The 23,159-nt window shown below is 48.1% G+C and overlaps 1 protein-coding gene across 3 annotated transcripts in view; it reads left to right on the top strand.

Moving 5' to 3' along the window:
• Nucleotides 1-23,159, top strand: part of HEG1 (heart development protein with EGF like domains 1) — an 87,498-nt gene that overhangs the window by 40,665 nt on the left and 23,674 nt on the right. For all 3 annotated transcript variants that reach the window (XM_059162934.1, XM_059162933.1, XM_059162935.1), the window contains 10 exons: nucleotides 1,244-1,513; nucleotides 2,141-3,481; nucleotides 5,589-5,705; nucleotides 6,301-6,420; nucleotides 10,521-10,624; nucleotides 13,328-13,386; nucleotides 13,633-13,793; nucleotides 17,811-17,945; nucleotides 22,808-22,850; nucleotides 22,983-23,020. In XM_059162934.1, the coding sequence (XP_059018917.1) occupies nucleotides 1,244-1,513; nucleotides 2,141-3,481; nucleotides 5,589-5,705; nucleotides 6,301-6,420; nucleotides 10,521-10,624; nucleotides 13,328-13,386; nucleotides 13,633-13,793; nucleotides 17,811-17,945; nucleotides 22,808-22,850; nucleotides 22,983-23,020 (2,388 nt within the window). The remainder of the gene's footprint in view (nucleotides 1-1,243; nucleotides 1,514-2,140; nucleotides 3,482-5,588; nucleotides 5,706-6,300; nucleotides 6,421-10,520; nucleotides 10,625-13,327; nucleotides 13,387-13,632; nucleotides 13,794-17,810; nucleotides 17,946-22,807; nucleotides 22,851-22,982; nucleotides 23,021-23,159) is intronic.

The raw sequence follows: 23,159 nt of genomic DNA, 5'->3' as shown, positions 1-23,159 counted from the left end.
GAACTTGTTTTCTCGGGGCACCTGGGTGGCTCAGTTGGTTAAGCCTCTGCCTTCAGCTCAGGTCATGATCTCAGGGTCCTGGGATTGAGCCCTACATGGGGCTCTGGGCTCAGCGGGAAGTCTGCTGAAGATTCTCTCTCTCCCCCCCACCGCCATTCCCCCCGCCACCTGCTTGTACCTGTGCACTTCGGTTTTTTTGTTTGTTTTTTGTGTTTTTTTTTTAATGACTTTATTTACTTATTTAATATACAGAGATCACAGGTAGACAGAGAGGCAGGCAGAGAGAGAGGAAGGGAAGCAGACTCCCTGCCGAGCAGAGAACACCACATGGGGCTCGATCCCAGGACCCTGGGATCATGACCTGAGCCGAAGGCAGAGGCTTTAACCCACTGAGCCACCCAGGTGCCCCATACCTGTGCAGTTGTGTCTTCTCTCCCTCTCTCTCAAATAAATAAATATTTTTTAAAAATTAAAGAAAAAAGGGGCACCTGGGTGGCTCAGTGGGTTAAGCCACTGCCTTCAGCCAAGGTCATGATCCCAGGGTCCTGGGATTGAGCCCCATGTGGTGTTCTCTGCTCGGCAGGGAGTCTGCTTCCCTTCCTCTCTCTCTGCCTGCCTCTCTGCCTACTTGTGATCTCTGTCTGTCAAATAAATAAATAAAATCTTAAAAAAAAAATTAAAGAAAAAAAAAGAAAAAGAACATAGAACAGAAAATAAGCCCATCTTTAATCTCTAACCACCGTGCGTTTCTCACTGATGCATTAAGGGAAAAAAACTAATGCTCTAGAAGAATGATAAGCCCCATGTCAGTTCCGACCCTCCCAGGAGGAAAAATCCTTCTGAGTAATGGGGGGAGGGCTCTCCCTCCTGGACCTCATCAGAAAATCTAAAGCCCCTGTGGGCCAGTCAGTCTTTTGCTGGGCATCCCCCAGCCCCACTGCCGCCACCAGTTTCCCTGACATAAGCTCCATTATGTATCCCCAAGCAGAAATACAGTATCGATCCTGTTCGCCGAAGTAGTAAACCTTCCCAGCGGTCCCAGTCGCCTGAACGGGTATGCTGATCTGCGGTTCCTCTTGAGGTTTTGGTCCTGAGACGGTTTGCAGGGAGCACCACATTGTGGTTTCTCACGTGGGGGTGTCAAGAAAGACCCGGGAAAACCCAGGTCACTCCTGGGACTCCCGCACGGTGCTGCCGCTCCAGCCCTGCGCTGACCCGCCATCTCTTTTCAATCCTATTGCAGCCACTGAAGACGGTCCAGGGCCCGGAGGCAGTTCTGAGGTGGAGGAGAGGACGTCCCAGGCTCACGGCCCGCACACCTCAGCTACTTTCACCGGGAATGGAGAGCGCACGCTGCGGTCCCTCACCAACGCCAGCACGACCTCAGGGGAAGTGGGGCACTCTGTGATAGTGCCCAGAGAAACCGAGAGCGCCACCCAGGATGGGAACGTGACCGTGATGGGTGACGCCCGCTTGGTCTCAGGTTCCCTGGCAGCCTCGCCAGCCCTGGGAGGTGAGCAGCAGGAACTCTGCCCACATCCCTTCAGCTCCCCTGTCAGCGCACCTACAGTCCTAGAATGATCAAGTTTGCTGTCAGCCCAGAAAGTACCTTAGAAGCTCTGTCCGAAGAGAACTTTCTGGATTCTCCCACTTCCCTCCACTTGCCTCAGCCATGTGTGATCTTGTCTGCCAGGATGCCTGGAATAAAGGAGACCGGCCAGTCGTGGCCAAAGTCAATCTCCTGGGAAAGAAATATCTCATTATCATTATACAGAATGGAAAATTGGGAGGGTTTTCCTTTTTCCATTTAGACATAACAATTGTTCTATTGGGGTCTTAAGAGCTTTTTAGATACCAGTTTGCTTTTATCAAAAAAAGCATGTGGAAGGAATTTGGACCCATTCCCTCTTCTTCAGCCACTGGCCCCACTTCTCATTTATTACCGTTTCCATTGCCACCTCCCGCACTCCTCCCAGCTGGCAAAAACACTCCGCACAGACTCTGTACATTCCTCCCTGCCCACACCGCTCCTCCAGAATGCTCGCCATCAAAAACTGCCTCTCCAAGGAAAGCATGTAGCATGTGTTTGGGAGATTTCTTGTTTGTCGAGTTGACCTAACTTTGGTTTTTCCATTTGCAGTCACCGGAATTAGCTACAATCAAGTGAGTGGCACGGATATGGAACAGGGGACTTCCAGTGACTACACAGACCACACCTATGTCTCATCCACTTTCACCAAAGGAGAACGGGCATTGCTTTCCATTACAGACAATAGTTCATCCCCAGACTTAAGGGAGAGTTCTACCTCTTCTACTAAGATCTCAAACTCTTCACTTTCAGACTCTTCTTCCTCGTCACAAGCTCAGACTGGAGGAAGGAATGTGTCATCCTATGACAGGGAGTACGCCCAGCCTTCCACTGAGTCGCTGGCTGTGCGCACAGCCAATGTTCTCTCCTACACACCCACCATCAACAGGCCCAACACTTTGGTTCTTCTGGACACTGATGCTGCATTGACTCGTGACTCCTCTTCTTCTTCTTTGGGCCCCCCTTTGCCCCTGCCCTCAGTGTCCCAGTCCCACCAGTTGTTCTCATCAGTCTCACCATCAACCAGGGCCTCTGCTCCTCCACTGCAGTCCATTCCCGATGCGCCCAAGCCCATGTCTTCCTCACCACCGCCCTTACCAGTATCCCTGACGGCATCTACCCCTGCCTCACCGTCTGCCTCCCAAACAACCCTACCACCTTCACCTCCTACCCTGGTCCTGCCCAGGGCAAGAGACACTCCTGTGACCTCAGTTCAGACTGAGACAACGGCATTATCTGTGGCAATGCTCCCCAAGAGTCAAACAGCAGATCCTAAGAACCAGAGTAACCCACAACCTGAGAAAGTCATTACAGAATCAAAGCCACCAAGCCCAGAGTCTCTGCCCACAGAGGCCACCGAAGCTGTAACAGTGAGGTCTACACCAGGGATCCCTAGGCCCTCGACCTTAACAGAGTCCTCCACTCAGCAAACCCTTCCAGCCATGAGGACCAGCATACCCCAAACATCTCCAGCTTTGACAACTACCATTCTCCAGACCACTCATCCTTTCAGCCCTTTGTCAACCAGAGCAGATCCAATGGCTGACCCCACAACAGTACAGACTACGGCTGAAAACCATCTCTTGCCAACCAGCCCTGAAATCCCATCACCGCAGCTCTCCACAGAAAGGGCTGTCACCACAGAAAGGAGCCAGGTGCATGGAAATGCTACCAGCCAATCGATCCCCCTGACCATTGTACCCACATCAGCGGAAGGATTGACCCCAGGGCCTGGTGTGACAGAAGAGTACAGCCCGGCTTCACATCTCCTCAGAACATCTCCTCTCCCAGTCACACACATTTCCACGGCTGAAGTATTGACTCCTAAATCTACCACCTCCGCTGCTCAGAGCAGCACGCAGTCACCAGAAGTGTTGTCATCTCCAGCCGCAGGTAAAAGGCAGTCACACAAGCACACTGTGGACTGCACAGGCACGGGATTTGTGGGCACGCGGGGTAAGGGCTGCTCTCTGCAGTAGGTCAGAGTCTGGGCTGTCACCTCATCAGATAATGTCATGGCAGTCCTCTTCTTCTCACCTCAGAGTTCCAGAACTCTTCCTAAAGCATGAGGGGAGGATGCCATTGGCTGTGTGTGGTATCTGTAGATAGTGCCAGTGTAGCCTGTAATGCCCCAAATGGCAAGAGTCTTTTAAGGTGCCTTGAAGTCTTCCAAGGCTGGAGCAGGGAAGTGATGTGGGAACTGACTTTGGAAACACTGCACTCGAGAAGCTTCAGGTGACCTTTCTAAGACACGGAGTGATTACCCACTGCTCCTGGGTCAAAGCCCTGAGCTTCTCTTCTCAGTTGCTGGGAAGGCTTCTCTGGATCCGAGGAAAGCCTAGGCTCCTTGGTCTTCCTGGGAGTGTGTTGCTAGTTGACAAATGTAGGAAAGGGACATGTTCCATAAAAGGATGCTGAACAAATGTTTTCCGGTAGTGATAGGGTGATCCGAGCCATTTATACTGCCCTTGGGCTTATCTTTGTATTTGTGTGAAAGTGGACAGCATGGGAGAAATAAAGCCATTTGTGTGACTCTTCATAATTCAAGGAAGAGTGGAAGGAATTAGAGTGAAAGATCCTTCAATGTCATGTTCAGAATTGTACCTTTGGCTTGTCCAGACCCAAGGAAGGAACACTGCTGTTGGTGCAGGGTTGACAGGGAGACTGACAGCCTTAAGGAAGGAGGAAAGAAGAGAATGCTTTGTAGCGGCTAGAGCAGGGAGCTCAGTCAGTGTCCTAGTTCCGGCCAGTCGGCCACGGCCAGCCAAAGGGCAGAAGGGCCATCACCACCCCTGCTGCCAGCCCCCCGTGCCCGGCGCATTGATGCCTTCTTTGTGCCAGCAACCCGAGTATCTCTGGGACATGAAAAGTAGACTTCTCCGTGGAGGCTGGGAGCCATGCTTCGGGACTCCAGGAGGAGCGTCATTTCCTGCCAAACATATTCCAGGACCAGATGGAACATAATTCACAAATCTCCTTTAGAGCCGATTATAGTCATTACAATGATAACTGTAGGGCAGAATTAACAGCATCATGGCTGGCTGTCAGGAGGGTTTTTCTGACAGTGTCAGTGGGACAGAGTTTGGTTTTGGAGGGGCCGTGCTCCTGTCGGTGATTTTAGGGATACATAAAGCAGTCTTCTGGAATAGGAACACCGTCTTTAGGGTTAGCTTGTTTGTTTGGGGTTTTTGTTTTTGGTGTTGCAACTCTTGATGTCAGCCTCCTTTTTCTCCTTCCACCAGTGATTCTTCTGCTTGGAAGAGATGCAGTTATGCGATGGGTTTCGACTCTCCTGAGCATGTGGCATAAGTCTTTAGTAGGCTGTCATTACGTACCTGGAGCATGACAGTGCTGGTTCTTGACACCAGAATCCAGAGTTCTGGTCTCTGCTCTGGGAGCTGGGAGTCCAAGGGAACAATGAAGCCTGGGTGCCTTTAAGGCCTAAATGAGTCAGAGAGGGCTCATCGTTACATTATGGGAAAAGGGCACCGGGGTGTCCCACTTCGATGTTTTTCCAAGTGATGGCAACATATGTGAAGGCCCGGTTATATTTTGATTTTTGGGTTTTTTTTGAAAGGGGAGAAGCCTGGAGCAGGGAGGATGGTTAGTCAGGGACTTCTTCCCCCTGATGTGTGTTTTAAATTGGTATGGATTCAGGTAGACTTGTCTAAGTGTCAAAGACAATATAACCATCAGTCCTCAACCCAGCGACCTGGAAGCATGTCAGCAGCATCTCGATTTGAACCGGTTTTTGCATCCAGGGGTCTAGACACATGTCTAACACATGTGTCCACTCACGAACTAGCACCGGGGTCCCGTCCCCACCGCACCTTTTCCGCACCTCTTAGGAACCTGTTCTATTTTAGTGGTGTGACCTTTTGGGGTAAGTCAACAGAAATAAGCAAAAATCAAATATTAGCCGGAAGAATTAAATATTTACCTAGAGCTGCTTTTACATTTCCTCTGTGATTAACTGCTTTATTCCGGGATGTGTTTTTAGTTAACAGCTGTGCCGTGAACCCTTGTCTTCACGACGGGAAATGCGTCGCAGACCCCACCGGCCGCGGGTACCGATGCGAGTGCTCACCCTCCTGGCAAGGGGATGACTGCAGTGTGGGTAAGAGGAAAACTCACCCCCAGCGGTCTGTACCACACTACCTCATTGAGATCAGCAATGACACTATTTCCCTTCAAAGTGGAGGAGAGTAGGATTTTTTTTCTTAATTAATATCCTGCCGATTGGAGAGTCAGCATGCTTATGTGTTGTCTGCAAAGTAAGGTCAGACAGTAACGTTGACAAGCCTCCATGACACTGGACCATCTACAGCTCCTTAAAGATCCCTTGGCTTCCCCGCCTCCAGCCTTCACTTTGCTGGTGCCTCAGCCTCCCCACCCACCCATCTGCTTGTTAAAGTCTTTCTAGTCTTAGTTCAGATGTTATTTGCAACAGTCCTTAATTCTCCCTCCCGTCGAAATCTTCCTCTCTCTCTCTGTACTTTCAAATCCTGGTTTGTATTTATGTCAGCTGTCCACACAGCTGCCTCCACCCTCAATAGACGGGCAGCCCCTGGAGGACAAGGGTAGCATCCTTCTCATCTCTGGGCCCCAATGCGCCTAGTGCCGTTTGGCTCTTAGGACACGCTCACTGGACCGGATAATGATTTTGCTGTCTGCCGTGGATTCAGTATGGCCCTGTTTGCTCTCCTCTGCAGATGTGAATGAGTGTCTCTTGAACCCCTGCCCACCCCTGGCCACATGCAACAATACTCAGGGATCCTTCACCTGCAAATGCCCTGTTGGCTATCAGCTGGAAAAGGGAATATGCAATCTGGGTAAGAGAATGAATCTACCTTGGAAGGTATCCTGCACCACAATGTATTTTTTAAAATAACCTTGACTGTTTTCCTCCCTAAACAATATGGGTATTTGTCCAAGGCATAAACTTAAGGAATATAGAAAGAAGTAAAATTGCTACCTATTTTTTAATCACTCAGAGACATAGCGCCTTATTTGCAATCTTTTTTAGTGTGCCCTGTATTTTTATATAGTTGAAACCATGTGGTATTTGTACAAACTTTATATCTTAAACATTTTTCCATATTACCAAAAATATCCCAAGGACTGCACGGACATGCCATTATTGGCTCACAATACTATTTGCCTAACCATTCCACCCTATAGTTAGGAAAAAATATATTTCAAAGGGATCTTCTAAGTACATAGTAATAAAAAATATTTTTAAGGGAGAAAAAAGAGAGAATAAAACCCTGATGATCTTACTGCATTCACACATTCATTTGTAAAAGTGATCTTCATAGGCCTGTCCATAGGCAGATACATTTTTATAAAGCTGCTGTAATTGGACCATTACAGTCTGTCCTATTTCATTTCCTAATTTGATAGTCTTGAAACTGGTTGATTTTGGATATACTCCAGTTTATAGGTTAAAACGCAAACACAAATGAAAACTAAGGTCCTGACAAGGTGCTAAGTGGCCAAGTTTATGCACCTGTTCGCTGAGAGGCTGCATTCCATCCCACAGCTCTCATCACATAATAATGTGTTCATCAGAAAAGCTTCCTTGCACATAGGGTCTAACCCTGCTTCAGAGTGCTGAGTTCAACACGTTAACTTGTTGAAGAAATGAGAAGTGCAGAACATAGAGTTATCTAAGCGGGATAGGGAAACTGGCAGGTAAAGTGACTCATCTTTGAATCATCTTCAGTTGAACAGTGTGATACTTAACGTGCAAAAAGTGCTCAGTAAATATCTTTTTGAGAGAACAAATGTCTGTGACCTTTGCATGAATGCCTGTTGCCCACGGGCTGAGGGGAATCATCAGATATTTTAGGAAGGTTGTGTCAGATGACAAAACCCAAATGGTTAGGTAATGAGTTTGATGTCCTTTATTTAAGGGAGAACCACCATGGCCTGGGGGAGTCTGGGGTCTCACAGGCAGTGGAGCTCTCTCCCCCAGAGGGCTTTGGGTAAGGATGAGTCTGTAGAGGGCTAGAAGCCCGGTCAGTTCTGAAACAGGGCCTGATTGGCTAGGGTTGCCTATCTGACCTTACTTAGAAGGATCAAGGACAAGGGAGTAAGTACTGGGCCCAGAAGTGACTTGGTGTTGGGGGCTTGGCTGACTGCATCCATGATGTTCTGGTCCCAAGGAACATTTTTACAGAACTGGAAAGTTCATTTCGCTGACATGGCACCCTGGGGGAAAGCAGCTTCGTCATGGGCCTCAAAATTTATTTCAAACACTTGGTACCCTACTAAATTAATGGTAGAATTTTGGAAATGGTGTAAAATACAAGGATCAAGTCAAAGCATTATTAAGGAAAAAATAATCTAGGCCTCTAGACATCTGTTAAAAATCAAGAACTCCTCTTTCTCTATTAGCTAACTTGCTTTTGGGTAACCTATTCCATTTTGCTGCACCCTGGTAGAAATAGGCCTGGAGGCTTTAGTTTAAGAATGGAGAAGCTAGGGGGCGCCTGGGTGGCTCAGTGTGTTAAACCGATGCCTTCGGCTCAGGTCATGATCTCAGGGTCCTGGGATCGAGTTCCGCATTGGGCTCTCTGCTCAGCTGATTATCTTACTGCATTCACACATTCTCTCTGTCTGCCTCTCTACCTACTTGTAATCTCTCTCTGTCAAATAAATAAATAAAATCTTTAAAAAAAAAAAAAAAAGAATGGAGAAGCTAGGGTTATCTTGTTTTGAACCACTGTGAAAGTTGCCCCTGCCATTAGCCCCACTGCCTGGCTTCCAGCTCCAGAGCCACTGGCGATGGCACAGAAGCCCTCAGCCTCAATGTTCTCATCTGTAAAATCAGATTACCACCTGCTCTGCTTCCCACTCAAGGTTATTGTGAAGATCAGATAAAATAAAGTATCTGAGCCAGCTTGGAAAATGGTAGAGTTCTCCGGATGGGAGGTATCATTTAACATTTAGTCCCTAACCTCTTGGAGCAGAATTGAAAGCAATGAAAACACCAGGTACTCTGAATACAAAGTAATCATCATGGATCTTTAAAAAAAAAAAATCATTGATATAAAAAAGAGAGAGACAAACCAAGAAACAGACTCTTGATTCTAGAGAACAAGCTGATGATTACCAGAGGGGAGAGGGTAAGAGGGATGAGGGAAACGGGATGGGGACGAAGAAGCACCCTGGTCCTGATGAGCTCCAAGTAATGTACAGAATCATTCATTCGCTGTAGTGGACACCTGAAACTCATATGACAGTATGTTCCTTCTACTGGAGTTGGAATTTAAAGCTTAATGAAATAAAAAACAAGTAATTTAAAATATCATTTCTATCACCGATCTAAATCCACAGTTGAGCATGAAGTAGAAAATTCCCTTGAAGCCAGGTGAGGTAAAGTAGGCATGAAGATGTCCCTGTGCTGGGCAGGGGCTGGCGGCTGGAGGGTGGTGTGATGCCGTTTTCATAGCTGCACTGAAAGCAAGGCCACGTTCACTGTCCTGGTTCAGAAGAGGTCTGTGTACTTAACATTTACAAGATGTGTATTTCCATCCCGGGAATCTGGGTATCAGCCTGGACCAGGGAGAAGTGTAGATGAAGGAGCGAGGTGGTGGTTCTGGAAGCCTGTGTGCCCAGGGTCCCCCAGGCACCTCGGATCAGGAGGAGAGCCGAGAGAGTGGTGCTTTTGTGTTAACAATCATCTTTCCCTTTTCAAGTCATTTAGCTTCATTGTTCATAAACATCAGAGGAACATGCAAATTAGAGCACGCTGAAATGCTTTCATTTGGCCAAGAATGTTTTCAAAGAGCTCCCTGCTGCTCAGCAAGAGTCCTGAGCAGCTGGCTTCACTGAACTGTAGAACAAGCAAAAAGATGTTAAATAAGGATTAAGGGCTTTAGACAGTAAGTATAAGATGTTAAATGTGTTCCCTGGCTCATTTGTGGGCCTTTTTCTTAATTCCGCAGGCAAGCTTTCTGTGAAGGAACAGCCTTATGGGTTCCTGTGCTTTGAATCTTTTTCCTCCCCTCTGTCCAGAGGGAAAGATAAGAATTTAATATAAAGGAAGATAAGAGGCAGATATAAAGCAGGCTATACTAATTGTTGGTCGTCTGCCCATTTTTAAGTTCCATTCCCCCTCAGGCCCCATCAGCACAAATTGATGTTAAATACAAGTTTACTTTATGCGTGAAATGGACCTTGAAAGAAAGGTTGCTTTCTTTCGGGCCTGAACTCAACAATATCTTGAATTTGGGGCATGTGCATTGCCTGGCTTGTGACAGTGGGGCCTGGCAGCCTCCTGAGTGCCAGTGCACCACAGATGTTTGGCACCTTCCTCCATAGCCCCTCAGTTGTCCTGAATCCGTGAGCTGATTTCTGGAAGTGTCTTTCATCAGTGATAAAGTGGGCATTTCCTGTGAGTGAGAGGGTGGGGGCTGATGGGGTGATGCTGACCAGAAGAGGAAACCAAAGCACGCCTTGAAGCTGAGGGCTTCACAGCATGGGCCTAGAGGACAAGGGTGGTGCTCTGTGGAGAGCTTTCTCAGGCCTGACCCCACATCTCCCCTCCTCCTGGGGTTGTATCATTTAAGCCAGCCGGTCTTTCTTCTTTGTCATATGCTTTACTTAGCATCGGTTAGGTAGGCCGATCAGAGATCTATCAGAGAAGTCTCAGGATGGCTCCCCACAGCAGCCCACACAATGTGCAGAAGGCTCCTTGGCATTTCTGACTCAAAGGTTTACTCGGTCCGAGCCTCCTGCCCAGCTCAGTGGACACCCATCTTCTTCAAAGGGAGCTAGAAGAGGGAGAGGTGTTCTCTACCCTCAAGGAGAAAGACATGCACCCAGACTGTCTTACAAGGTGCAATAAAGAGGGGCACACCAGAGACTCACAAACACATAGCCACGCGTGGTTGCATGCTCTGACGGGTTATGTTTTCATTTCCAGTTAGAACCTTCGTGGCAGAGTTCAAATTAAAGAAAACATTTCTCAATACCACCATGGAGAAGAAAGCAGACCTACATGAAGTTGAAAATGAGATCACCAAAACAGTAAGTTTTCCAAAAGGCATCTTGCTTCGAGTCCTTTGTTTTCTCCAACAGATTTCATTTGGAATTGGGAACTTCATGGGATCAGCTGTATCTCTTAGGATATTCATTTCCATTATGTTTGGAAGGTAAACTTGATGATAAAATTAAAAGCTTCTCAGAAATAGAAGGGAGGTGCTGAGAACTACTGGTGCCCAAGAAAAGCATTTCTTCTGTGTGCCTTCACATGCAGCCTTTATCAGTGCCTTGGTGTTTCTTTTTCATGTGCAGCCTCAGAGTCACAGATGGTTAGAAGCCATGCACCAGTAAGAACTATTGGCAATGAGGAAAGATCCAGAAAATTCTACTATCCCATCTACAACTGACATGCTGTGGGACTTTCTTTCTGTTTCCGAACTTGGGGAGAAGGATGCTCTTTCTCCTCAGGGCAATGCCGAAGGTGTATCAGTTAATCCTGATTTTCCAAGGTTGAGAATTCACTGCATAGATTATCTAGAGGGCCTTTGATTCCTCTTTTTTCCCTCTTTGCTTCTTTTTGTCAGGGGAAGAAAAAAAAAAAGGAAAGAAAGAAAGAAAAATGAAAAAGAAGGGAGATGAAAATGAAGCTCAGATAGTAAATTTTATCTCTTGTCTGCTACCTGAGTCTAAAATTTGGTGTTTAGAACATTGAAAATTGCCATTAAAATACGTTTTAGACATTGATTAGTTTCTGATTTCAATTTTACTTGCTCTTTATGAGTAAGAGTAAATTAGCCAAAACCTATAGGGTTTTATAGAACTGTAGATTCTATTTGTGTAAAATTTAGATTCCAGTTCCATTTCCGTATCAACAGAGCATCTACTCTACGATGGGCACTTTGCCAGAAGCCTCACTCCTGTAAGAGGTATTGTCAGCCCCTTTACAGCTAGAAGAACAGGAAGCCCTGAAAGTTAATGACATTGCCTGAGTTCACACAGGGCAGGTGCAACGTTAAGGAATAGTCCGCTAGACCAGCCTCACTTCTGACACCATTTGCAAGTTTGGGGATCCCCCAGACCACCCTCAGATTTGATAATTCACTGTAAGGACTCAGATCTTACGGACACTCTTAAACTCATGGTTGTGGTTTATTACAGTGAAAAGGTCCAGGTCCCAATCAGCCATGGGAGACACACAGGGCAGAATCAAGGAGGATTCCAATTAGGCCCTTTCAGTTTTCTTTTCCCCGTGGAGTCGCATACCATGTTAACTCCTCTTGGCAATGATGTATACAGTATCATGTAGTCCTGCTAACCAGCGAAGGTCTCCTGAGCCTTGGTGTCAAGAGCCAATATGTGGACATAGTCAAATGCTCATATGGCTGACTTCAGTCTCCAGCCCTTCTGGAGGTCAGGCTGATACCATATAACCCAAAGCCCCACAGAAATCATTTTGTTAGATATTTGGAGTAGCCCAGGGCCTCTAGGTGGACAAAGGCAGGAGGAGATGACCTCCTGGAAGCCAAGGACTAGACCTCTCTTCGGGCAAGCTTAAATTCTTTACCATACAGCAGGATATTATGTCTGCTAACCTACCAATCTGGGGTTCTTGTCACTTCCACACAGTTGCCTTTTGGTTGTGCTGTAGGTCAATATTTCCTTCTGGGATCGTACAGGGGCTTCAAACCCATGCAGAGATGCAGTCCCTCCCAGTACACGGCACTCAGTGACTTCCCTGATTTGTTTATTTTCACCCAGTATTAATGTATAATTTATTAGTGATGTGACATCCCCATGCCCAAGAATAGTGAAGATTTAAGCAGTGACTAGAGAAGCCATTTAAATGGCCTTCCCCAAGATGCCATTCTGTTCTGAAATGTGCCTTTTCTCTTTTTCCTTGGGAAAAAAGTTTAAGTCATTATACTATGAATAAATCATTGCCCATTGGAATATAGAGCAATGTCACTCAAAGCCAGGAAAGGTTTCCTAACATCCTATGTTTGAATCCATCTAATAAGAGTCAGGTGTGCCTGACATACAGGCTTTGAAGACAGGCACGTCTGCATAGGTCAAGGTATTATGACTTTCTCCTGCCCAGAAAGGATCCCCAGCCCCTACTATTGGGGGAGCAGAAAGGCAGGCATGGAACTTTATGCCCTAGAGGGATTTTCTGCTTTCTCTGAGGGTACAAGGCAAACACAGGAAGAGTCACTCTTAATTTGCTCTCAACAAAGGGGCTCTTGACCCACGTAATGTGATTTCCCGTGGAGATCCTTTTTGAAGAGGACCTATCTTTGAGCTAGGTCAACTCACTGTAGATTATGAGGGGTCTGTGTAGGACCTGCCAGACCTGGGGTAGCTGAAGCCTTTTCAGCGAGCCTTGTTCACTCTGCAAAGTCCAAATAAACAGTTGCCTCTGAGTTTTTTGAAACCCTGGTCTTAGAAGAGATCTGTTCCTTTGAAAATGTTTTGCATCCAAGGGTGCTGTTCTGAACATCATTTCCTGCCAAGATTTTCCCCACTGATTTACTATCTGCCTCTCTCCCTTTGTACTCAGGGAACAACAGAACAAGAGCAGGGAGGCATTTAAGAAGGGCACAAAAAAAGGACACCACTGCTCTGTAAAACTGCCTGCTGGTAACTTGAGGGCTGGAAAATGCCAGTTTTATCCTGAAAATAGAAAACTGGTTCTAGGTCTAAGACTTTGATCTAACTCACAGTTAATGACAAACCTATTTTTCCTTTCAGTTAAATATGTGTTTTTCGGCATTACCTGGTTATACCCGATCCACAGTTTATGCTTCTGGGTAAGTAACAGAATTACACTCCCTTGTGAACCAGTCTTTATAAAGGGGAGATTATTTTAACATCGGCAACAGCAACAAAACTGGGCCCTGTTTGACCAAGCCACAGAGTGACCTAGGGCCAAGGTAACTGGACCTCCATGCTCTCCCATTCCCTTCCAGGAGAATGGAGATGCATTCATTTTCCAAAAACCCTGGGGCCCACGTGGCATTCTAGGATAATTAAAAACTTACCCACTTTGCCAACAGGGAGTCCAATGCCGTGGTTGTGTCTCTGCAAACCACCTTCTCCTTGGCCTCCAACGTGACGCTGTTTGACCTGGCCGATGGGATGCAGAACTGTGTCAACTCCTGTAGATCTTCTGCTGAGGTCTGCCAGCTCTTGGGATCTCAGAGGCGGATCTTTAAAGGTAAGAGGATGGTCCTCTTGGAGGACACTGCCCATACGGTTAGGTACAGGGGCACTTGGGGCTCTGGCTCCACATGCTGGTCACAGAGCCAGTCTATGTTTGAAACGGGTGTTCTGCGGGGGGCACCTGGGTGGCTAAGTTGGTTGAACATCCAACTCTTGACCTCAGCTCGGGTCTTGGTCTCAGGTGTATGAGTTCAAGTCCCGTGTTGGGCTCTACGCTGGGCATGGAGCCTACTTATATGTCAAGCAAAAGGCCTTCACGTGTCTGTACCTTGATACACATGCGCATGCACACTCATGCATAGCCTTAAAGTCACCTGGTCTTTGGCACGCTGTCTCTCCTGTTTCTCCTGGACTTTATTGGTGTGGGAAGGGATGCAAGAGCATTTGTAATGAAATCAGTCTTCTTGACCTTGAAAAGTTCCAGCTTTCTCTGGGGAGACAAAGTCACACACAGAATATACATGCTTATCAATACCTCAGATCTGCATCATGATATTCCATTAAGTAAAAAAACAAAACAAAAAAAACCATGGCCAGTGTTACCCATCTTGTGTTTTTGCAAATGATCAATGCATAGAAACAAGACCAGAATAGTACAGACCAGACCCTACTCATGGGGCCATTCCTAACCCTTTTCTTATTTACTCTTTACCTGTTTTGTCAGAGTTTCTGCAGTACATCTGTGTCTGATGAAGCAGATTAAAAAGGGGATTATAGACAAGAACTTCATAAGGCAGATTTGGGTCTTAGAAAGGAAGTTTTGCCTCTGGGATGGGAAAACTTTACTATAATTAAAAGGGCTTGCTCACCAAGGGGGCTTACTCCTGCTGCTGTCTTGTCAGCGATCAGAGTGGGCTCCGGTTAGCAAACTGTGCTACCCAGTCAGGACATGCGAAGGATGCAGAGTCTGGGAGCCTCCCCGTCGGGTGTCCAGACACCAACGGAAGTTGCTGGGAGCAGGTTTGGTGCTGTATCTGCTGGAAGATCCAGGATGTTCCCAGTGGCCCTGGGCTTTCTGAGTGCTGATCCAGAGGGCTCTCCTCATGGCTCTGTCACAGCAGAGCCTGGGAACTAGGGGTACCCTTGTGCCCAAGCATAGATGCTAGAACTCTAGCTCATTGCAAGACTGGTTATTCATTTGGGGGAGAAAAGGAGCTAAGCTTTCTGGAACGGAAGCGGCTGTTATTTAGCATCACTGGGAAATTAACTAAAAAGTTTACGTCCAGTTATACTGTGCTCTCTACTTGGAGGCAAGAGCTCTTTGATTTTACTTTGTTTCTCTTCCAGTGATTCAAAGGTCCCGGTTTTTCCTAGCAAGTAGGAAGGGGACCTTTCAATTCACTGAATACTTAGAGACTACATCCTATGTGGTCAGCATTGTAGTGGGTTACTTCTATGTCCCTAGTAAATGCATTTCATGACTTGCAAATCAAGTGGCCACATACTTGGAGTTGTAAGTACCTGCTCAGAAGTAGCCACGCCCACTCTCTGACTCCATTCTTTCTACTGCTTGGATGTGGCTTATGGGGAAGCTCCTGTCTTCCTTGCTTCCTTGCTGAGGTCCCATTCTTTGTTTTGTTTTTTTAAGATTTCCTTTTTTCTCATTGCACTGTTAGGTTCAGAGCAAAATTAAAGAGCAAGGGCTAGAGTTTTCTCATCTGCTCCCCGGCGCTGACCTATACTGGCCCCCATACTGTACCTCCCCTTTCAGAGTTGTTGAAAACAAAGACAGCCATGCATCTCAGCTGAAAAACAGGCTGACTTCTCTGTTTTTCCTCCCAGTTCTTCTCCAGGTTCTTCTCCGTACCCAACTCTGTGTCGTGCTCACCTTTCGAGTACAAGAGAGGTAGCTTGGATAAGCAGGGGCTGTCATGTTCTGACATCTGGGTGTTTCAAACATATGGGCCGCACTGGGCTACTCTGGGCTTTCCACTTCCTTATCTTCCAGAGGACCGCAGTTCTCATGCCTCCAGAGGTTGAGAGTCTTTGGAAATCCCCCAAGGAGTGTCACAGCCTTGGATTTACATAAGTTCTCATTGTCTGTCCTGCGGATGTTATGCCCAGGAACGACCATGGGAATTGTGGATGGAGAACAAACACATTGTCAGGCTTAAAATGAAAATGGGATTGTACATGGTTGCATTTGATGGATTTATGACCGAATGTTCTTTAAGGATTTTTAGGTTGGCAGTTCCTCTCTTGCAGGGGCAAGGCCAACTTTCTTTGCTTCTGCGCAGGGAAGGGATGCTTTAGCAGGTGATTGGTATTTGCCAGCAGGCTGGATTCATGGGCAGGATGGAAGGAAAATGTGACATTGGCTTCCAGAAAATATCTAATCAGGCCAGGCAACTCAGACTGGCTCCTGGACAAGGCCAGCGCCTGCCTTTTGCCCCAGAAGTATTTCTTTATATTAAGGCTTGAGGATTGGCAAAGCCTTCAAAAGTTTAGAGGAGGGACGGTGGGGGGTTGGAACCTCTGTAGTGCCAACTTCGCAGTGAGCCTGGTGAGGTTTTCCATTTTTCTAATTTTTCTCTTAAATACAACCTTTTCACAATAAACAAAGGAAATTCTATCACACGCGCAAATGGATTTCTGCTTTAGCACGCCAGCTTCCAATGATAAGGACAGGAAATGCAATGTTGAAAACCAAAGCTGTGTCCTAAACTTACCTCCCTGTGACCAGGCCATCCAGCAGGTCCCCAGCCCTTGGGACTCAGAACAGAAGGCGGATGCGGGGACCCCGTGTGGGTGTCCGTTCTCATCACCCATGGTGGGGGCAGCTGTGCCATGATAAGAGCCGATTCCTGGTTCTTTAATACATTGATGTCTTCCTTAAGATGGGAGAGCGGAGACCATGCCTCCTGGCACCATATATACACATTGCCCTTTGGTGACATCTCTGGGTTGCAAACTTGTTCTTAACCTCCCAACAGCAAGAGCAAATCTCAGCGTCGCTCTCCCCTTTCCCCAGCTATGAAGATGTTACTGCTTGTTCTCCAGTTAGTTGCCTAGTTTTGTTCTACTGTGTACCCCATTTACATGTGTCATTTTGTCGGACCTGTCTCAGATAGTAAACATACCCTCTTTAGGTCTCGTGTGTACAGAGAGGGTCTACCGTATGCAGCCTCAAGGAGGGTCTGCTGTATACAGCCTTAGGGAGGGCCACATGCCCAGCAATGAATGCTTTTGGATAAGGAAATATTTCCTTGTCACCCACGACATGGGCACAGCCACTTGCCCAGAGCTGGACAAGCCAAGTTGATCTCTGTGTAGAAAGTTTCCTTTGGTTATTGTGAAAAGGTTGTATTTAAGAGAGAAAAATTAGAAAAATGGAAAACCTCACCAGGCTCACTGAGAAGCCTGAAAGAGACACTCCTCTGCCCACTCCTGCCCCCGCCCCCGACCCGTGGTGACGGCCTAGGGACCGTGGCCCAACAGCCCCTTGGGCGTGCATGTGCTGAGCGCTGTGTCTGACCATCCCTGGGCACAGTGATGGAGCCCCTGAGATGGAAAAGCCCCCAGGAAACCTCCAGCATAGCGGGAGGCAGCCAGGAAACGTAGTGAAAGAACACCATGCTGGGACAGCGGAAGACCCGCCCCGCCGGCCCTTGGGATCCATGTGTGGGCAGCAGGCTGCCTTGCCTTGTGAGTGCACGGCCTCCCTTGAGGCCTCAGGGACCCAGAGCAGCCCCAGACACACCCTCTGCTGGAGACAGGTCTGCACTTCCCTGCTTCCTCAGTGGGGCATGGCGATGGTTCCCGGCTTTGTGCTGGCCCCCCGGGGTAGGCCATGGCTGCTGTGGCTGCTGGGATCGGGATTTCTTCTGTCCCACGGCCTGCTTGGGGAAGGAATGGCAGAAGGGGCTCCAAGGGGGCCTCCAAAAGGAGACTTGCACCAGGTGGGCTTTTCAAGAAACTGTGCTCCGAGCCTCTTTAAATAGAAAGTTCATGCATCTTCGGGTTTGAAGTGGAGGTTTTGTTTTGTGTCACCGTCTTGTTTTTCCATTTCTAGCGGGTAGCTTGTGCAAGCGGAAGACTCCAGAATGTGATAAGGAGACTTCCATCTGCACTGACCTGGATGGCGTCGCCCTGTGCCAGTGCAAGTCGGGCTACTTCCAGTTCAACAAGATGGACCACTCCTGCCGAGGTATCAGCAAGTTCTCGGGCTTCTGCAGCCCGTCCCAGCACAGGGAAGATGCTTTCCTCTGCCCCAAACTCTCTGCTTGAGGTGTGACTGTTCCAAACTGGGGGTCACTTGTTTTTGTCCTATTGCCCACAGCGGGATTGGACATGTTATCTCTGTAGAACAATAGCATTATCTCTGACGGGTGCGCACTGCTCTGGCCAGTCACCCTCAGAGGAAAAGAAGACAGAATGGGAATGCTGATGGCAGTGCCTCTTCCCCACCACTCCTCGGCCCCTCCCCCCATACCCCCCACCCGCGATTAGGGGAAGTTAGGAAAATTATTGTTTTAGTTCCCAAAGATTGATTTATTGTCTGCTAATCTTTGAAAATGGAGACCCAAGCCCAGAGTCAGGCCTGTCCCTTTGCGAGGCAGCTATGGCCTCAGGGACAAAGTCCTGCCAGAGCTCAGGAGTGTCGGGAGCTCGGCTCTACCTCATGGACCACATTTCTTCCTGGGCCAGACACTTTGCTGCACTGAGCCTCAGTTTCCTCTTCTGTGAAATGGGTATAGTGGTGCTCCCTTGGACATTCTAGGAATTGAGGAAGGTCGTGTCTAAGGAGGTGTTTTGTAAACCATCAATATTGGGCCTTGTTTTTCATCCAGGACTCGGATGAATTAGTGAGTTCCAGGTTTAAAGTATTCATGAAAGGTATGAGGCCAGAAACCTAATTCTCCTAACCTTTTAGGTGAGACTTAAATTCATTCAGTTTGGAATAAAGGGTGCTCTGAAAGGATGGCCGGAAGGCTGCTGCCAAGTAAAATTCATTCAAGTCCAGTGCGCTGCGTCCCTGCCTTATAGAAAAGACTGCTGGAATGTGTAATCCCAGGAAAAACGAGCAATACCAAGGCTCTCGTGTAGCTGGCAGCCTTGCCTCACATTGGCATGTCTACAGCACAGGCTTCCTGCTCGGCCAGCACCTGCTGGTGACAGATGTACTGGACCCTGAATGAAAGTCACATACTAGGGAAAGGCGACACGCCACCTCTTTCTATGAGGACCTCACAGGAGAGGACTGGCTATCAGGAGCAGATAAAAATATATCTCAGGGTGGTGCGGTCGTCCTGAGCTTCAGACCTTCTGACTCAGGTACATACACAGTGGCTTTGAAAGTGCACACCCTCTGCTCCACTCGCTGGCCCCGCGCTGGGCTCTGGAGGGGAGGCTGGCCCGTGCACTGGCCAGCAGCCCTGAGGCACGGTGACCCCACAGCGTTGATTGGCACCTTTGACGCAAAGAAGATGACGCTTCCTAGTTCCATCTTCCCTGGTTTAATGCAAAGTATTCCTTGTTCTTGGAGGCCAAGGCATTGAGCCCCGCTTCATGTCGGAAGGTGACCTCTGCTAAATCCATGTGCTGGGGTGCTGGGGAGCTGGCAGGAGGGAAGGCAGGGTAGGTAGAAGTGGGGCCCATGGGAGTGGTGGCCCCTGGACACTGAGTCTCTGGGAGTCTCTGACAGCCTTGAGAATAGCCCTGCCCCCTGCTCTGGTGGCCCCAGCCACGTGCCCATTTTCAGCGATTTGTTACATGTCCTGCTTGCAGACTAGCGGTAGTGACAGCAGGACTGTGCAAGACTTTCCAAATGCAGTGACACAGTCTCCAGTAACCTTACATTGATCAAGTAAGGACCCACGGTGCAGCGTGAGGATACCTTAATTGGCTCTCGGGCTTGTTGCCAAGGCCCTACGAAGCCTTGTTTCTGCAGTATCCTTGTTAGTTAGACTTTTGTCCGTGGCCATTAGGTCTTGGCAGCTGCTCCTCAGACCATAGCCCTGTTGGCTGGGTTCTGATGGGTGGCAGTGACATCTTCTGGCCATCAGTACTGGAGTGCAAGGGAACTTGAAACAAGTCTCCTTTTGGACACTTCAGCTCTGAGGTCAGTCCTCAGTCTCAATGGGAGATAGAGGTATGTGGGTATGTTTTCTAAAGCTGTTGGTCAGTGAGCCTGTATTGTTCTCTGTTGTACACATATATGCACTCCTTAGTGTCACATAAAAGAGCTTCGCAGTGGCTTTACCGGAATTGCAAAGCATCCTATAAAATTAAAGTGGGTGCCCTTCCCACTGAGGTCTTAACTTCCTTCCACCATGCAGGCCTTTTTCTCTCCCCAGGCTCCAAATGCCTTGAAAGCCAGCCTGTGTCTAGAACATGCTTAGCACTTTGTGGGCTTTACCTGTCAAATTCACACATGGATGCCAGGACAGCAAATATGGGAGGACAACAGTGCAAGTTGGGAACAAAAAGAATCTTGAAGACTCCACCACTTAATTGTATTGAAAAGGCCAGAAGACCTCCACTGGCTTGTGTCCCGTGTCCGTAGGCCAACCCCAGTCTGGACACAAGCACTAGCTGTTACTACACTCATCTTGTCTTCAGTGCCCCTCGGGTCACAGTCCTGCCTGCATGTAAAGAAGAGGAGCTGGGGCCTAACATTCCCTGGAGCTCTCTGGTGAGCTTTTCCTCTAAGAAGCCTGAGGACAGTGCCAGGCCTGTGGTGGCCCGCTATCTTTGATGAGCGACCAAACAAGCCCATTAGAAGTAAAGAAATATCATGACGCCAGGAATTGAGGCCCCTTCTGAGGCCCAGTGAAAACAGCCCAGCCCGTCAGCTCATGGGCGGGATACCAGATGGACATTCCGTCTGGCAGGATGACTGCCCCAGGGTGGGATAGCTCCCACTGGGCAGATGAGGGCAGGGTGGGTCGATCTGATGTAAAAACATTTCCAGGAAGAAGTGTTCAGAATAGAACAGACCGGTGTGACATCAGCCTGGCCCTCAGTGCCGAGACGGACGGTGGTGAGTCACAGGGATGCCAGCAGTGCCTGGGAAGCTGCCTGCAGATGGAGGTGTGGGACACCCAGGGCTGGCTCCCCAGCTCCCACAAACCCCTGGAGCATGAGGACAGCCTGGGCATGATGCTCCCCACACCCAGGAAGCAGGAGTGCTCAGCTGTTTCCTCAGAGGAGCCCCACCTGAGGACGGCCAGCAGCGGACTCAAGCATGTCGAAGATGTGGGAGGGGACCTCGTTCCTCCTTGCCTGCATGGGATATGAGTTTGCCCTACTTGGTTGCAAAAAAATACAGAAAGGCAGGCTATCAGGTCCTGCCTGTTTGCTAAAGGTAGGCCCCTCAGTCCCCTTCTGAACTTCCTGGATACCAGGGCAAAGAAAGAAATATGGTCTTACAGGGACCATAAAATAAAGTACAGTTGTTCAGAAGCATCCCCATCTTTTTAGGACTCAAGGCTCAAGAGAAATTTCTCTGGGGTGTCCTCACTGAGTGCTTACTGAATGGTATGTGGCGGGTGGCGTGGTCCGTGGTAACCTGCCCCAGGTCCCAGGAGCTTTCCCAGGATGGTTGCTTGGTGCAGGAGACTGCTGCAGCCCAGGGCAAGTGCTTCTGTGGAGTGAGAACAGGGCGGGCCAGGTTTCCAGCTGGAGAGACCTGCCGGAAGGGAATTGTAGGCCGTGGAGAGCAGTGCTTTCTGAATTGTTCCAGTCCACTCTAGTGATATGCTGGCGATCTGTGACAACAGAAGAGATGGTGGAAACAGACAGTGTCCAGCATTCAACGTGGAAGAACGAACAGCACTGAGCACATCCACAGCACTTAATGTCATCACGTGCTAATCCACAGGGGAGGCTGTGGCACGTTGGATGGGAGGGTGCCTGTCCCAGCCCACAGGGTGTGCACCCCTCGCCCCCAACCACGCCTGCTGCTGGCACTCACATCCCACCGTTAGCATGTGCGCTGTCTGTCAGGGGATCGCTGCTCTATGCCGTGGACCTTTTCTTATCTGTGATCTTCAATGCAGTGTACATCGTACATTATTCATGAATCAAATTTCTCTCACTTCCTGCAGCGATGAATTGGACAATGAGGCCATTTTTTATTGTCTGCTTTCATCCAAGCACACATTATAGCTCATGCTGTTCTGTCAGCTTATTATAGTGTTGCAAGTGTTCCGTGATCGGATAAATTGGGGAACTGCTGACTCCCAGCAATGGCTGGGCCACAGCCCTCCAGTCCGTCAGCAGCACCAAGAAGAGGGTTCCAAGTTCTCCTCTTAGGTGCTGTGCTGATTAGCACTCCCCCAGATACATCCAGAATCCCCTGCACAGGCTGTAGACAGAGTGAGCATTCACCCGTGGAAACTGAGGCACCCACCGGGACCATGTCCCAGAGGATTTCACAGCTCCCACACTTCCTCTTGGAAGGGGCTGATGAGGCCAACAGCAGGTTAAAGGTTTGACCCACATTAAAGAAGATAAAGCATTTGTGTATATGGAAGGCTGTTACACAGGGGCCCCAGAGAACTTCCAAAAAGAATTATATTTGTTGGAGGAACTATAGGGTAGATATTACTATTTCTATCATGATTTTATATATATATATATATATATATATATATATATATCTCCAATAGCCACCAACAGGTTAAGAAAATTTTGTGATAAAATTAAGAGTTGAGCTGGGCACCTGGGTGGCTCAGTCAGTTAAGCTCAGGTCCTGATCCCGGGGGTCCTAGGATCAAGTTCTGCACCACATCTCACATTGGGCTCCCTGCTCAGCAGGGACTCTGCTTCTCCCTCTCTCTCAGCCCCTCCCCCTGCTTGTGTTCTTTCTCTCGTAAATAAATAAAATCTGTCAAAAAAAATTTTAAGAGTTGAGCTGGCAGGTTATAGATAATTCTAAAGCTATTTGTAGGCTTCTGGTTCTAGAATATTCTTGTGTACTTTAAGGTGGCCGGTGTCTAATAACTGCCAGTTTGGGTCAAGGGAGGTCAAGGGACATATTCATGGATTTTCCTTTTTCTCTTGCAGCATGTGAAGATGGATATAGGCTTGAAAATGAAACCTGTATGAGGTAGGCTCCATGACCATTTTTTCTGATAAATTTGTTACAAACCAGATCTCGAAGTTACTTGGGTAGATTGCTGCAGTTATTTCTTTTTATTTTTGAAACTAATTCTCATTCTTTTTCTTTGTTGACTTGCAGTTGCCCATTTGGGCTTGGTGGTCTCAACTGTGGAAACCGTGAGTATGCAAAGATCTTGAGTTTCAAGGGGGCAGAGTGGGGAGTTTGGGGGAATAGAGGGCTGACATGGTCTCTGTGCACAAGCTCCAGTGCTGAGGGGTATGGGGAAAGCAGAGCGCCCTCCAGGGCATCCAGGTC

Source organism: Mustela lutreola, chromosome 2 (genome assembly GCF_030435805.1).
Source record: "Mustela lutreola isolate mMusLut2 chromosome 2, mMusLut2.pri, whole genome shotgun sequence".
Lineage (NCBI taxonomy): Eukaryota > Metazoa > Chordata > Mammalia > Carnivora > Mustelidae > Mustela > Mustela lutreola.
Note: the sequence above shows the minus strand (reverse complement) of the source record. Positions and strands in the feature narration are given on the sequence as shown.